This window comes from Argentina silus (genome assembly GCF_951799395.1).
Source record: "Argentina silus genome assembly, chromosome: 7".
Lineage (NCBI taxonomy): Eukaryota > Metazoa > Chordata > Actinopteri > Argentiniformes > Argentinidae > Argentina > Argentina silus.
Window position 1 is genome coordinate 106,102 of NC_139661.1, and position 15,744 is coordinate 121,845.

The 15,744-nt window shown below is 43.4% G+C and overlaps 1 protein-coding gene across 4 annotated transcripts in view; it reads left to right on the top strand.

Moving 5' to 3' along the window:
• Positions 1-15,136, top strand: part of slc20a2 (solute carrier family 20 member 2) — a 46,473-nt gene extending 31,337 nt beyond the window's left edge. For 3 of the 4 annotated variants that reach the window (XM_083672686.1, XM_083672687.1, XM_083672688.1), the window contains 5 exons: positions 119-340; positions 725-1,370; positions 1,748-1,933; positions 7,165-7,249; positions 10,538-15,136. In XM_083672686.1, the coding sequence (XP_083528812.1) occupies positions 119-340; positions 725-1,370; positions 1,748-1,933; positions 7,165-7,249; positions 10,538-10,702 (1,304 nt within the window). In that variant the 3' untranslated portion in view covers positions 10,703-15,136. Of the gene's footprint in view, positions 1-118; positions 341-724; positions 1,371-1,747; positions 1,934-7,164; positions 7,250-8,036; positions 8,122-10,537 lie in introns of all 4 variants that reach the window. The other variant, XM_083672689.1, reaches the window with a different exon arrangement.
• The last annotated feature ends 608 nt before the right edge of the window (positions 15,137-15,744 follow it).

Genomic DNA, 15,744 nt, shown 5'->3' on the forward strand with positions numbered 1-15,744 from the left:
TCCAATGGTACATTCAGAGCCAAACCCAGTAGGATATGTGCATACTAAACTCATGTGTCTAAATGAGATGTGTGCTTGTGTGGCCTGCGTGTGACATAACCACTGCTTGACCCCTTAGGTCGTCTGAAGAAGGAGCATGCTCTGTCCAGGATCTCTGATGAGAGCCTGGATAAGATCCCGGAGGAGGAGGAGGAGTCCCCCGTCTTTAAGGAGCTCCCGGGGGCCAAGGGGACGGATGAGGCCGTGCTCCCACTCACCGGCAGGGCCACGGTGGACTCCACGGGAGAGCTCAACAGCCTGGCCAATGGAGGCACCGTCCTACCCAACGGCAGGGTATACGGTGAGAGCCGTAACATCACTCTAACCATCCGTAGGACCAATCAGAGCATTACTCAATGAAAACTGGTGAACTGTATATATATATTTTTTTTATTGTTCTGCTGTTCTGCTTTCCTCCTGGTCATTTATAATGGAGGCGGTGTAGGAAAGGATGGGAAGGGTGAAAGGGAAGGGGGACAATGAAAGATGGTGGTGTGGGGGAGGGGGTGAGAGGGGCAAGAAGGAACAAGTGGGAGGCAGTGAGCATCAGTTGGCAAGATTAAGAGAGGGTGGGAGAATACGAAAGAGCGAGTGAGGGAGAGTCTATGAAGGACCACAGACCACAGACCTAACTAATGTTCTCCCTTTTTTCTTTTTCTTGTACATGACGGCCCCCTTCTCCCAGGCCGCACCCACTCCATGACCAACGGCTGCCTGAAGTCGCCTCTCTCCAACGGCAGCTTCAGCCTGGGCGACGGGCAGCACATGCGTAGCGACGGCCAGGTCTACCACACGGTGCACAAGGACTCCGGCCTCTACAAAGACCTGCTCCACAAGATCCACCTGGGCCGGCTGGAGGACGACCGCTCAAGCCCTGCGGGGGGTGCCGACAACAACTACCGACTGTTGCGGCGTAACAACAGCTATACCTGCTACACGGCGGCCATCTGCGGCATGCCCGTCCAGCCGCTGCTGCTGCGCTCGGAGTCTCGGGAGGCGCGAGAGGACAACGAGAAGCTGGTGGGCGAGGGAGGTGCCGGCAGCGTGTCCTACACCAAGAAGCGGGTGCGCTACGACAGCTACTCGTCCTACTGCAACGCGGTGGCGGAGGCGGAGATCGAGGCTGAGGAAGGCGGCGTGGAGATGAAGCTGGCGTCGGAGCTGGGAGGGGAGGAGGGGGGCGGAGCGCCGGGAGGGGTGGGGCCGCTGGACGACCTGGCGCAGGAGGACGCGGAGGAGAAGGACAAGCCTGAGGTGTTCCTTCTCTTCCACTTCCTGCAGATCCTCACCGCCTGCTTCGGCTCATTCGCCCACGGAGGAAACGACGTCAGGTGCTGCCCCCTGCTGACCACAGGACATCACTACCATGTGGTTTGCCACGCATGTTATTCATGTCATAGCCCTACATGGTTTTGTATACCAGATAAAGTACATTATTCCATACACATAAGCCATCACACAACATTGATTGAATTTTCAACATCACATGTTTTTGAGCTTAACATTTACCTTAAACACTAAAACCCTATGCCCACTCAGTGATCTAAGAATACTCTCAGTTCAGAGTTGACGTGAGATTCAAATGGATAGATATGGAGCTGAGCGTGAAGACAGTACCATCACTTTCCCATCAGTTTTGTGCGTACGTTCGTTACGTGCAAAATATGGCATAGATACCAGCTCTTATCATGTATTGATCCCTCTGCAGTAATGCCATTGGCCCCTTGGTGGCGCTGTGGATGATCTACGACCAGGGCGGGGTGATGCAGGACGCAGCCACCCCCATCTGGCTGCTGTTGTACGGGGGGCTGGGCATCTGCGCCGGCCTCTGGGTGTGGGGCCGCAGGGTCATCCAGACCATGGGCAAGGACCTCACCCCCATCACTCCATCCAGGTGAGACCGCCACTAACAGGGGGGGGGGAGAGGGGGAAGGAGGGACAAAGTAGGGGAAGGTATTTTTTTTTACGAGGGTCTGGGGGTGACATGACTATGTGTTCTGTGTGTATTTTGGCCACCTGACTGTCTCCATGGGCTTTGGTTTGTGATGAGGATGCTGAGGGATCGCTGTTTCAGTTCTGTGTTTGGATCTGAAGCCAGACTGAAACGGCTCATAGAGGTTGTTGGAGTCTAAGTAGATTTTCATCTGGGAGGTGACGACTCGTTCTAATATTTTGGACTGTATATAATTGTTGTGGGAATATGCCTCTGCTTAGTGTGAGAATAAATTACAAACTTTGAAATAAATTTACCAAAATTATATAATTATTCCTGTGATTATAATCAATTTACTTTTGGGGAAGCTTAGCTATGCCCATGTCTGTACTCTATTTTTCTCACTCCACAGTAGAATCCTGCTTTGGGAATGTCTCTAGCACTGCTTCTTCCAACCCTGATGAGAGGCCCGTTTAGGTCATACCAACCTGAGTCTTTGTTTAACAGATGCCCCATTTCACTTTTTAAAAAAAAAGAAAGAAAAACAAAAAAAAATCAATTGTTATTAATATGGTTAATGAATCGTTTTCTGAAGTCGGAGCGTGTGGAGCGCTCCAAGTCTGTCATCGAGACACTAGGCTACAATTAAATATGCTTTATACAGTCATGAGAAAAAATTAGGACACCCTATGAAAACCTTTGTCTTCTTCAACATATTCAAACATATGGACATTTGATATTCATTTGAACAATATTGAAAAATTGAGGTAATATAACTAAACAAATACAACTGAAACAAATTATTAAAAAAATTATTGGTAAAATGTAATTAATAGAAATGCAATCTTCTTGTGAGGAAAAAGTTAGGACACCCCTACATTTAGTTCCACTTAAAATGCCTAAAATTATAATAAAGAGCACCACATCAGGTGCAAATGATTAGAACATCGTTACAGAGGATTTTGGAGGAGCCTGTCCTATTTAAACCTCAGATATTTAGTTTGGTTTGCTCTTGATTGTTGAAGTGAGTTGCATCACCATGGCGAGATCAAAAGAGCTCTCTGAGGCCTTCAGAAGAAAAATTGTAGATGCATATGAGTCTGGGAAGGGATATAAAAAGATCTCCAAACTATTCGAAATTGGCCATTCCACTGTCCGGAAAATAATTTACAAGTGGAGAACATTTAAAACCACCACCAACATGGCCAGGTCAGGCCGCCCAAGCAAGTTCAGCCTAAGAGCTGACCGAAAGATGCTTAAAGAAGTCTCCAACAATCCCAGAATGTCATCACGAGACCTACAGGTATCTCTTGCCACAATTGATGTCAAAGTACATGCATCCACCATAAGAAAGAGACTGAACAAGTTTGCATTACATGGGAGGTGTGCAAGGAGGAAACCCCTGCTGTCAAAAAAAAACATCAGGGCAAGACTAAAGTTTGCCAGAGAACACCTAGAGAAAGACCAGAACTTCAGGAACAATGTGCTTTGGACAGATGAATCCAAAGTTGAACTATTTGGGCACAGTAAGAGTAGACATGTTTGGCGCAAAACCAAGACAGCATTTGAGAACAAGAACCTCATACCAACTGTGAAGCATGGGGGTGGAAATGTCATGGTTTGGGGCTGCTTTTCTGCAGCAGGGCCTGGTCAGCTCACCATCATAGAATCCACTATGAATTTTGTATTGTATCAGAGGGTGCTTGAGGAAAATGTGAGACCATCTGTTCGAAAGTTGAAGCTGAAGCAGATGTGGACCATGCAACATGACAATGACCCAAAACATTCCAGTAAATCTACCAAGGAATGGCTCAAGAAAAATAAATTGAGAGTTCTGGAATGGTCAAGTCAAAGCCCGGATCTTAATCTTATTGAGATGCTGTGGATTGATTTGAAACTGGCTGTGCATGCAAGACACCCCTCGAACATCACACAGCTGAAAGAATTCTGCAAGGAGGAGTGGGAAAAACTTTCTCCCAATTGATGTCAGAGACCTGTAGACAGTTATAAGAAACGTCTAATTGAGGTTATTTCAGCCAAGGGGGGCAATACTAGCTATTAGGGCATAGGGTGTCCTAACTTTTTCCTCAGTAGGAATTGGCATTATTGTTAATTTTTCGTTAAATAAATGATTACAAAGTTACATTTTCATAGTTTTTTGTTCAATTACATCCCCTTTATCTATAGACATTGTTAGAAAGAAGATAACATATTGATATGTCCATATTTTTAAGAGAATAACTTAATATTTTGGGGGGTGTCCTAACTTTTTCTCATGACTGTAGGTTTCACGTCAAACATGTCCGATGTTTAAATAGCAGCATTTTCATTAAAGCCACAGTCTGTAATTTTCCCAGTAATTTCAAATTATGTATACTGTATAGGCCTTATCCTGGATTTTCATCAAATGTAACTGATAATTAGCATAATGAGGTAATTACAATTGTCTCACCTTTCCAGAACCACAACACCAATGACTTAAGCTAAGACCTCGCCTAGGGACCTCAAATTCATTAATGTTCATGTATTTCATAATCAGACTGAAATGTACCATATGTTAATCCATTTTAGCTGGATATTCGTACACTCTATACACATTGATACTTTTTTCTGTGTCGATTTGTCGAATTGCCTCACTTTTCTGAAAATGAAATCTGGAAAAAAATTAATCAAGTTCGCATAGCCTTATCTCTAAACAAGCGTGTATCCATTCCTTTTCAATGAGGAAACATGATGTCCTAGGGAACACGTATCCCTTAACAGGAGAAACACAGGGCACATTAACCACTGAGGCCTTCAGCCACCTAGCGCTATGAAAAGGAAGAGTGTTGATTTAACCCTTTGTGTTATTCCCTAAAGAAGTGGCGTGCTCCTCTGCTTCAGTCGTCTCTCTCTCTCTCTCTCTCTCTCTCTCTCTTGCTCTCTCTTTCTTTCTTCTGATCTCTTCTTCCCACGCATTAGCAGTAGAGAATGTGCCCTGTGTGTGTGTGTCCCTTCTAAGATCAAACAGTGCACGGAGGCTAGGCTCTGTGCCCAATAGTGTGTGTGTGTGTGTGTGTGGAGACAGACGGGGTGATGGGAGCAGAGGGCTCGGTGGCGTGGCAGGAACATCGCACAGAGCAGCACGAAGTGGGCCGCAGGGGGAGGCCGGGCCTTTAGTCTCTCGTTCTCCCAAACAATATCTGTCTCCCTCTTTATTTCTCACTCTTTCCTGCTCTTTCCCTTACTTTCTTACTCTCTCTCTGCTTTTCTACCGTTTGACCTTTCTTTCTCTGCCTCTCTCCTTTCTTTGTCTCTATCTCTGCTGCTGCTCAGCTGCCTCCCTGTGACCTTCTCTCTATCCTCTCTGTCTCTTGGTCTCTCTCTTTCTCTTTATTTCTCTTACATGCTTGCTCACACTACACTTTTTACATTTTCTCTCTCTCACGCTCACTTGTCCCACATTGCTCCTTGTCTCTTTCATTTCCCTTTTCCTTCCCTTTCTCACACTCCCTCTCTCCATCACCAGCTCTCCTTTTTGCTGTTACACAAAGAGGAATTTGCTTTGGTTCAGCATTCAAAAGCTTCTCTTTCTTCAAGTGTCCATTTCAATGCATCATCCTGTCGCCTGTGTGTGTGCGTGTGCGCGTGCAAGTTGTTGTGTGTGAGAGAATTGTAGATAGGTTTTAGGACCTGTCTCTCATACAGTGACTTTGGAAAGTGTTCAGACTCAATTTAAAATGGATTAAAAAATAATTATATATAGATTAAAAATAATAATTTTGCTATCAATCCACACAAAATACCCCATAATGACAAAGCGAAAACATATTTTAAGAAATGTTTGCAAATGGATTCAAATTGAAATACAGAAATCGTTTTGAGACCCTTTGCTTAAAAAGAGGCATTCTTAAATGCAAAAATGTCTTCAATCATGTTTCATGATCTTCAAATGTCGTCTTCAACAATCTTCAAATGTTGTCACTCAATTTTTGGCCACTTATAGACCAATTTTGTGGAGTGACTGAGATGATGTTGTCCCATCGATTGTGCTTTTTCCTCTCCATCATTCTAATTTGTAGATTTTTGTAAGTCTTTTTGTAAGTTTTGTTCCTCTCCATTTGCTCAGTTTGTAATGACACACAGTGTGTAATTGATTCCTATGCAAATCAGAGACCCTATAGAAAACAAAGATATTCAAAAATCACATTAACTATTATCCTTGCACTCAGATGGACTCAGTTCAACTTGTTGAGTTTTGCATTTGAGCTAATTTTAAGAGTGTCATAACAAAGGGTCTGAATACCTATGTAAATTAGGTATTTCTGTATTTTAATTGTAATAAATTTGCCGAAATGTCAAAAAAAGTGTTTTCACTTTGTCATTATGGGATATTTTGTCTGCATTGATGGCAAAAAAAATCAATTTTAAATTGAGTATACAAAATGTAGTGTAGTGTAGGGGTCTGAATACTTTCCGAAATCTCTGTATGTGTCTTAATGAAGTGACTTTGTTGTACGGTTACATAACATGCTAGCTCCATGACTGCTAAGGCTCCTGTGGGACAGATTAAAGAGCATTGTATTATTAAAGGCACAACAAAGTCTATATGCTGAAATGAATTGAGTGATTGTTGGGCACTCACTAGGAACCAATGGAAGCATGTGTTTGCCAGATGATTCTATAAAGATAGCCAAGTATAGGCCCACTATGGGAAATTGTTTTTATAATCAATTATATAGATAATATATAACCCATGGGTGCCCTGTGTGTATATTATTGTTTTTATTTCAATTTCAATTTTGTGATTCAGTAATAGCAATTTGTGGTGCCACTGGTTAATCCTGCAGCATGTACAACATCTCAGTACTCCTACTCCTCTTTTCTCCCCCAGTACACTCTCTCACTCTTTCCCTCTTACACACACACACACACACACACACACACACATTCTGTGGCTATGACAGCAGACACATCCTAACTGTCTCTTCAACCCCATGCATGCTGCATGCAACTATGTCCTGTGCATTTACATGACTGTTAGGGTTGTTTAAGTACTGATCTTAATAGTCTCAATAAAGACTATCTTTTGTGTGTGTGCGCGCATTTGTGCACATGTGTGTACTCAGACTGTGGTTGGACATGTGTATTGTGAAGGCGTGATTTGAAAGGCATGACAGTGAAGGATTTTTCTTTGCCCCCCCTCCCTGCAGTGGATTCACTATTGAACTGGCTTCAGCGCTCACTGTTGTTATCGCTTCCAATATCGGACTCCCTGTCAGTACCACACACTGCAAGGTATGACTGATTCGAGTGGCCCTTGCTCTGGCCTCTCAGCCCAATGGCATCTCAAAGGGAAGGGGAAGCCACACTGCCCCCGAGGGAACAGGGGAGGTAGCGCTTATACTTTAATGACTTCTCTGCCCCCCCAATAAAAGGAGAATTCTGTTTTCAAGGCAAAAGGCCAGGATCGCAAACAAACTGTTTCTGTTTTGTGCATGTTTGTGTCTGTGGTCTATGTCTGTGATGGTTTTTCCTTTTTTCGTTTGCAATGATCCTGGTCTTAGATGTAAACGATTAATAGTACACTTACTGATGTCACATTTCCCATATTTTGGCCTCCCTGAACACGCACAAACGACAATCTGGCTGTCTATGACAATACCTTGTCACACAATATGACGACCATCCAGCTCTAGCTCCTTCCCCACGGGGCAGTGTGTCTTCTCCCCTGACCCAGAACAGGTGGACAGGATCCAGGCTGAGGGAACCAGAGGACCACCAATCCCAACCCGGGGATCCATCAACATGTCTCATCACCACCCCACCCCACCCCACCCCACCCCTCCCCTCCCCTTCCCACCCCACTCCACCCCTCCCCTCCCCTTCCCACCCCACTCCTCCCCAGGGCATGTTGTGGTGTGGGTCCACCCGCCCACAGCCATCAGCCTCACCTCCCACCTGTGTCTCATTTCCTCTCTTCTGTGTTTTTGTCCCCCGCCATTTCTTTCTCTCTCTCTCTCTCTCTCTCTCTCTCTCTCTGTCTGTCTGTCTCTCTCTCTCTCTGTCCCATCTCCCTTCACAGTGGATTTTGCATTGAAGTAATGAGTGCGCTAACAGTGCTTGTTGCCTCAAATGTGGGCATCCCAATAAGCTCAACCCACTGCAAGGTATTGGAGTGTTGGTAGTGAAGCCGTATAGAGAGAGAGCCCTCCCAGCTCTGTTCCACCGCTTCACGTAGCCTAGGTGTCACCATTGACAAACCGCCAATCTCAACTCCTGAGTTGCAGCTTTGCCCCCTTGTGTACTTTTCCTCCGGCAGTGAGGCTCTGAAGGGCTTCAATGATGTCATATAGTACAACACACCAGAGCTTCTCAATGTAATGTGAAGCAGTATTTAGTTGTTGGGCAATGTCGTGGAAGGTCATACATTAAATAGTACATAAAATAGTATGCTATGGCACATTCACAGTATGTTTCACCTAGTTGTATTAACATACATACATGCATACAAAAGTAACTTACTTCACTATGAAATAAATTGATGTTGTTATTATAGGTATTATATATTATACGCCCCTGAGGGATCCATACTAAATGAAAGACATGCAAGGTTATGACCACTGGTCTTAGGCAGTGGACAGAACTCACTTCTCTCTTGAGTCATATTGAGTTTTGACATGGACACATGCAAAAACAACTGTCTCTGACGTTACATAGACAAAACACATGTTTCATTAGTACACTTTTACATTAGTGTATTCTTTGACACATACCGTACGTGTGAAACAAAGCACATCGTAAGACATCGGTCTCTCAGATGCTCTCTCGCACCAGGAAGGAAAAATGCACAAGAAACAAAACTGATTTTCTATTTTATTTCCTATGCTCAATTCCTAAAGATCAACATGCAAACCTTTTCTCTTGATTTCTCTTACCCCCCAAAATATTTGCCTCTTTGGTAGTACAAGTTCCTGCTTTAATATGCTTCTAGCTAAATCTTCAGAATGATCAGATTGATGTGTCCATATTGTTTCTGTGGTGGGTGATTGATAGACCTGTCAGAGGGCTGGACTATATATAGACATAATTGATAGTGGAGAAAGACTTTAAGTAAGTAAACCGTATTCACACAATCAGTGAGTGTATGTGACCTATATCAAGCCCTCCTAGGTGTGTGTGTGTGTGTGTGTGTGTGTGTGTGTGTGTGTGTGTGTGTGTGTGTGTGTGTGTGTGTGTGTGTGTGTGTGTGTGTGTGTGTGTGTGTGTGTGTGTAGGATGGGTGTCAATTCAATTTGAACTCAAGTTCAATTCAGGAATGTTCTCCCAATTGAAAATAATGGACACAACTCAAATGAACACGCTGACTCACAAATCATTGCCTTTTCCAACAAGTACATTTCAATTAATTCCTGAAATTGACTGGATGAGAACTGAATTGACCCCCAACAGGTGTGTGAACAAACACCCTTGTGTGATGATGTGATGTGCAGTGACAAGTCCAGTTCAGTTCTCCATAACGTAACAAATGTAGTAGACCCAAAAGTTCTCACTTATGCTCAATTGTCAATCAACTCTTATCTAGTCCCCCCATCTCCAGACATAATTTCAATGTAGATTGGAAAATATTTGATTAGCAATATGGCGATAGCTCCATCTTCCTCTCTGCTAAGCTTGGTTGAATGTTTTGACATATTGTTCACACATACTGTGTCCAATCTATTCAGATCTCCTCAGGGGCTAGGGTGGATCTGGCATTGTTCGATGGCACCCACCATCCTCAGCTGCACAGAAAGGTTCTCTGTGTTAAAGTGGCCTGTAAACATAGCCAGTCTTCTCTGTGTTAAAGTGACTGTAGACATAGCCAGTCTTCTCTGTGTTAAAGTGACTGTAGACATAGCCAGTCCCTCTTGACCTTGTGCACCAGAATTAGCTGTAGCGCCTCATAGGCTGCTCAGGTTACCCTAGCCGTATAAGAGCAGTCAGCTCCCTTCCTTGTCCCCCCACCCCCCTTGCACTGTCACTGTCACTGTCACATACACACACACACACAGACATAGACACACGTGTAATGTGTAAATGAGAGTGTTATTGTTTGATGAAGTGTTACATGAACAGAAGGTGAGTGAATGTAAATGGGTTGAGGAAGTCTGAACTTTGCAAGTGTAACTTGTGCACTCAACACACACACAGACATTCATTGATTTGGTGAATTCCACCATATTTGAGGTGACATGCCAGAACAGTAATTTTCAGACTTGCATCGACTGAATTGAAGAAACATGCTAACACAAGTGTAACATTGAGCTTGCACTACTAAACCAGAATGTTTAATGCAGTGGTAACACCATCCCTGGTCCTGGGGAGCTACAGGGGTGTAGCAGTCCTGATTCAACCAGCCAAGGTCTTCACAAGTTGATAAGTTGAACTAGGTTTCTTAATATCAAGCTGGAACAACAAGCCTACATGATGTAGCTCTCCACGACCGGGGTTGGTAACTCACTAAATGATTTAACTGTTCTGTGCTGCTGTTGATTTGTGTTTGTTATTGTTTTCCCCTCTTGCTTCTTTGACCTGGGTGATCAGGTGGGTTCGGTGGTGGCGGTAGGCTGGATCCGCTCCCAGAAGGCAGTGGACTGGCGGCTCTTCAGGAACATCTTCCTGGCGTGGTTCGTCACGGTGCCTGTGGCCGGCCTCTTCAGTGCCGCAGTCATGGCCCTGTTTGTTTATGGCATCTTACCCTACGTCTGAGAGAGATGGAGGGAGAGAGAAAAGAGGAGAGGCGAAGAGAGAGAGAGAGAGAGTGGGTCTCAAGGGGATGGAGAAGATAGAGGGGAAGACTGAGTGAAGAAAATGGCGGGAGGAAGGAGAGAAAAATAGCGAGGGCCTTGGAGATGAAGAGGTAAAAAGAGTGGCAGGAGAAAAGAAGGAGAGAGAGGTTTTGGATGGAGAGGTTAAACTGTGGTTGGTGAAGGTTGGATCACATGCTGCCTGGGTACAGTCCAGAGATCTCTGACTCGTTTGAGTTCCTTTCTGTTGTTTTATTTATTTTATTTTTATTACCCTTTGCATAAAAAGTTTGCAACCGATGTGTTCAATCTTACCGATCAACCTGCTGTACAAACAAACACTACGACTAATTTTGTGATAGTTATATGAATATGGAGCATCTGAAACGCAAATGCAGTCAACACGTTTCCTCACTAGTAAACATGGACACACACAACAATGCATACAATACTGTGGACAGTAACAGATTATTTTGCACAACATCCTATGCGACATGCCTGCAGATCTATATGAATATATCCTTCCTTACGTTAATTGCTGCCTGCGATACGACAGTGTCGTCGGTTGAGTAGCTATTCTTAATGCAGAAAATTGTAAATATTCTATTATTTGAGTGCGATTTGTTGTACTGCAGCTTGCAAAAAAAAGACAAAAAAAAAAAAAGACAAAAAAAGGTGTGTGTGAGGTCACCCTAACATGCTGGCCAAAAAAGTAGGACCGGGGCAGCATTCAGCCTCCGAGGGTGGCAGGACAGCAAATTCATTTTATTTTCCATGAGTTACCATATCAACTGGTTTTTGCGAAGAAGTCACAGTTTTAACGTAGTTCCTGTATGTTTTAAAGATGGATATCATATTTTTAAACAATGTATTATGCTGTAATTTGTACTGTAAATACTCCTCATTGGCTTTGGGTCATTTACATTTTTTTGATGATGAAGTTATTGTCATGGGTACCCTACATGATGTCACTATATGTATGTCACCCTGGGTTTGATGTAAAATGAACACATACAGACACACACCTTTACTTACACACACACACACACACACACACACACTTACACTTGACAGTCTCTTGCATTCCCGTTAAATCAGTAGAAGTATACAGTCACTTAGAAGCAAAGTCTGCCCCTTCCTCAGTGTTTAGGGGGTCCCACATGGATTTTTCCCCTTTATGCCACACTATTTTCAATATTGATGATTTTAAACAATTCAATTTGACTGTTCAGTAAATTACAGATATTTGCCAGAATTTACAAGTTTCTGCTGCAGAACCTGCACTTCCTCCCTTGTGCTCAGTATTAGAAGATATGGAGGAAAAGGTGTGTGTGTGTGTGTGTGTGTGTGTGTGTGTGTGTGTGTGTGTGTGTGTGTGTGTGTGTGTGTGTGTGTGTGTGTGTGTGTGTGTGTGGAAGTATAACTCTACTCAGTGTCTAATATATCAATCTTTATATATCAATTGGATTTAGTGGTGGTGAGCCACCCATGCCAAAGTAAGCTGCAGCAAAACGCCAATGTCATGTATATGTTTAAGTGCAGCAGCAGCCAAAATACCCAAACACACACAGACACACTCGTTTTGATTAGGCCCTGCAACACAGTGTACAGATCCTAACCTCACACACACACACACACACACACACACCCACCCACCCGTGTGTTCAGTCCAAGGGGTGGTGTCATATTTTCTTAGCCCTCTGTCACAACAGAAAGCCAAGACCACTGCGGTGCCCATATTTTGCGCATCTCATCTTTCCCTCCATAATTGCTGGTCAGGTTGACTGTCTATTTGTCAAGGTTTCCTGTCATTTGTTAAAGTATAGCATTAGTTCATTGTAGGATTAGTAGATTAACTGTATTATAGCCCCTCCTGGTCTAGATTTATTCTACCAAGCAGATATATCAGATGCTGGTGTGACAGAAAACATCACATTAATGTAGCATCCCACCATCACATTAAGTCTGGCTCCATTATAGCCTCAAACCGCCTCAAAGTATCGACTCCACTAGTTACTCTAACACAGACGGACAAACAGGGTGACTAACATGAGATTTCATTCAACCCCAGGCACCTGAGCAGCCATACTTTAACTAAGGGAAGTTGGTGATAGGAGAACAGCAATACTGATGTTGAGATGCATATCGACTGATAATTATCAGTATGGTTTTAGTTTTATCAGTAGTCATTAGGCTGATATGGGTGATGGGTAGAGTAAATATTGGGGTATTGCGGGAACTGATATCGGGACCGATATTTGGGGACAGGACAGAGTAAATATCAGGCGTAGTGTTGGGCGTTCAGGGGTATGCTAGTATCATGGTACCTCAGTGGTATCAGGCAGTGTTGTGTTAGATTGGCAGGCAGTATGGCTGAGCCTATACAGGATGGATAGTATCACCAGCTTTTTGACAGTCACCTGACTTGTAAATGAACAAACGTGTGGCTTTTCAATTTGAACAAACCCAATGTGTGGTGATGCTTTTATTTGTTTTGTTTTTTTGTGGTGTTTCTTCTTATTTGTATCTTTCATGAACAAATCTATGCTTAAATGGCCATTTGCCTTGTAAAGTTGTGTTTTACTGTGTGATGGATACAGTAAGTTATAAGTACTGTGGTGTTTACATTGTAACCATATTGTAGAGTAACTAAGAAAAAACTGTTGCCTAATGATGCCAATGAAAGACAAGAACTATTAACCATGAATACCAAGTGTAAGAAAAAATAACCAGAAGTGTCTAGAGAGAGAGTGTGATAACGTCTCATTGTCCTCATGTGTATTCTTTTTATCTAGTAGTGCTAATCATGATCCCAGAGTCACTTTACACTGCTACACGTTAACATTACATGAATGGGTGCAATTCAATAATGAAGAGAATAAATAGATAAATAAATTTCATCAAGACTATATTTTTCTACCATATCTGAGTTTTAACCTAAGTCAGCGCCCAACACTGAGAGGTCGCACTGGGGCCCAATGGAAACTTCAGCTTTGGAGACTGTGATGTCATCGCAATACAAGGAAGTGGTCCTATTTCACATGACTCAAAAAACCCTCTCTACTGCCAGGTGTGGCGTTGTGCAGGGTTTTGGCTCTGCCCAGTGTGCTCTCTCACTAACGTAGACGCTGTCGGTTGCCGATAGATCAGACTTTTAAATTACCATTTTTATTTTTGAATTGTAGATGAAAACACTTTGTAATTTTGTTTCCCTGCTGCTTTTATGAGCTGCCAGACTGGGGTCCCTTGTTGAGAGCAGGAAACGGCAGAGTTTTACCATTATGAACCCACTGGGAGCTGGCCTGAGACCAGCAACACTAAGGGCTTGATTTTAATGGCGTAAAAACCAGCCTGGATGGGGTCGGTGGTTAGGGGGCGTGTCTGTGATATCAGTGCTGTTTTCAAGGCGGAGTGATTCCAGCACTGTGGTCATTTGACTTGTTACCGCCGATACAAATTGTGAATATGTCTGCGTTTGGACTTTTGCGCCGGCTAAAAATATAGCCCTAAGAGCAGCTCTTCAGAATAGGCCTGGGATGAATGGATATACTAACATGGGTTAAGTGGAGGTGACTGTCACTCTTCCGTCTCATAATCCTTGTTTTGACACACAGTGTTACCCCGGGGGCTTCAGTGTACTGGTAGGCTTGACTTGACTTCACTGTTGGAGTAAGACTCAAAATTCCATCATGGAATAGAGCTAAGAATTTTATTTGGTGCAAAATCCTCCTCTTGCTAGGGTCTTGCTTGACAGTGAAGTGATTTGTTTGTGTTGGCAAAGTGTTAGTCAAGTCCTCGGCACTGTGAACCCTTTGGAACTCGTGGTCTTTTTTCCCCACGCATTCTCAGTCCTGAAAGGCTGAAAGAGATGCACCGCTAAAGGTAGAGAGGGACAGCATTTTGACCAATCAACATGACCTATCATTAATAAATAACCAATGAGTGATGTAGTTGCCAAAGGGGGTGTTACCATGCTTATGCATGGTAACGGTCCACCCCTTCGTTGTTTTTCCTGAATGTGCAATAAAAGCTGTTTGTGGTGAAGGCCCTGCAATGGCACAGTCTCCCTATAGGCTGTCACTGCTGGGGGACGAACGACACCATTTCTCACTTCCTCCTGATGGTGGTGCCGCCTCTCGTTTTCTGGTTAATTCAGTAGTAGAATGTGCTCCTTGGCTGGCCTGCAGGCTTTCAGCTCTGTGTCGTCTTTTTACTGTTTGCTGTTTAAACGTCCAGTCCCTCCAAAAAGCCTGGGCTTCAAGACCTAACAAAGCTCTTCTGATTTGCATATAACGTACTGTAATGTTGTTTTATTTGTTCCAATGTTAGTGAAGAATTGTCTGCATTGAAACTAATTAAATTATGGGAATAAAAATTACAAAGGATACCAAATACATTGTGTTGTTGGTGTGTTTCTTCTAGGGGGAGGGTAACTCAGGTCAGGGGATGTGACCCAAATGAAGGCTGGGCATATGATTAGCAGGCCTAATGGCTTCCTTTTAATGAGTTGCCAAAGGCTATAATTGGTGTTTGTGATTTTAATTTTTTTCCACATCTTCTCAGTAACTAAGTAACCATGGCTTTAAATGTATGTGTGTGTTATATACAGAACAATTAAGTGTTTTGGCATTTGGAGCTCTAGATCCCTGTTGGGTTTTTTATCTTTGTTGAGGGTTACTCATTCAACAGTGCCATTCCACATTTACTGCTGAGTTTGCACTGGCCTGGCATTAAAGGAGGGTTTTCTTGGTCTCCAGGGTAACACCATGGAATGGTAGCACACTGATGCAGAAGAACAAGGGCTAGTGTCACAGATCGGAAACTAATGGAGGGCAAAGGCAGTCACTGTCAAATCAAATTAGTGTTTTGTACGAGGCTCCTAAATTCGGTGAGGGAACCACATTGGGCTTTACAGTTTTTTTAAACCAAATAAACTGACTTCCAGTTATGCAAATAGGCCCAAACCCACAACAAAAATGCAGTATCGTTCTTATTATAGATTCA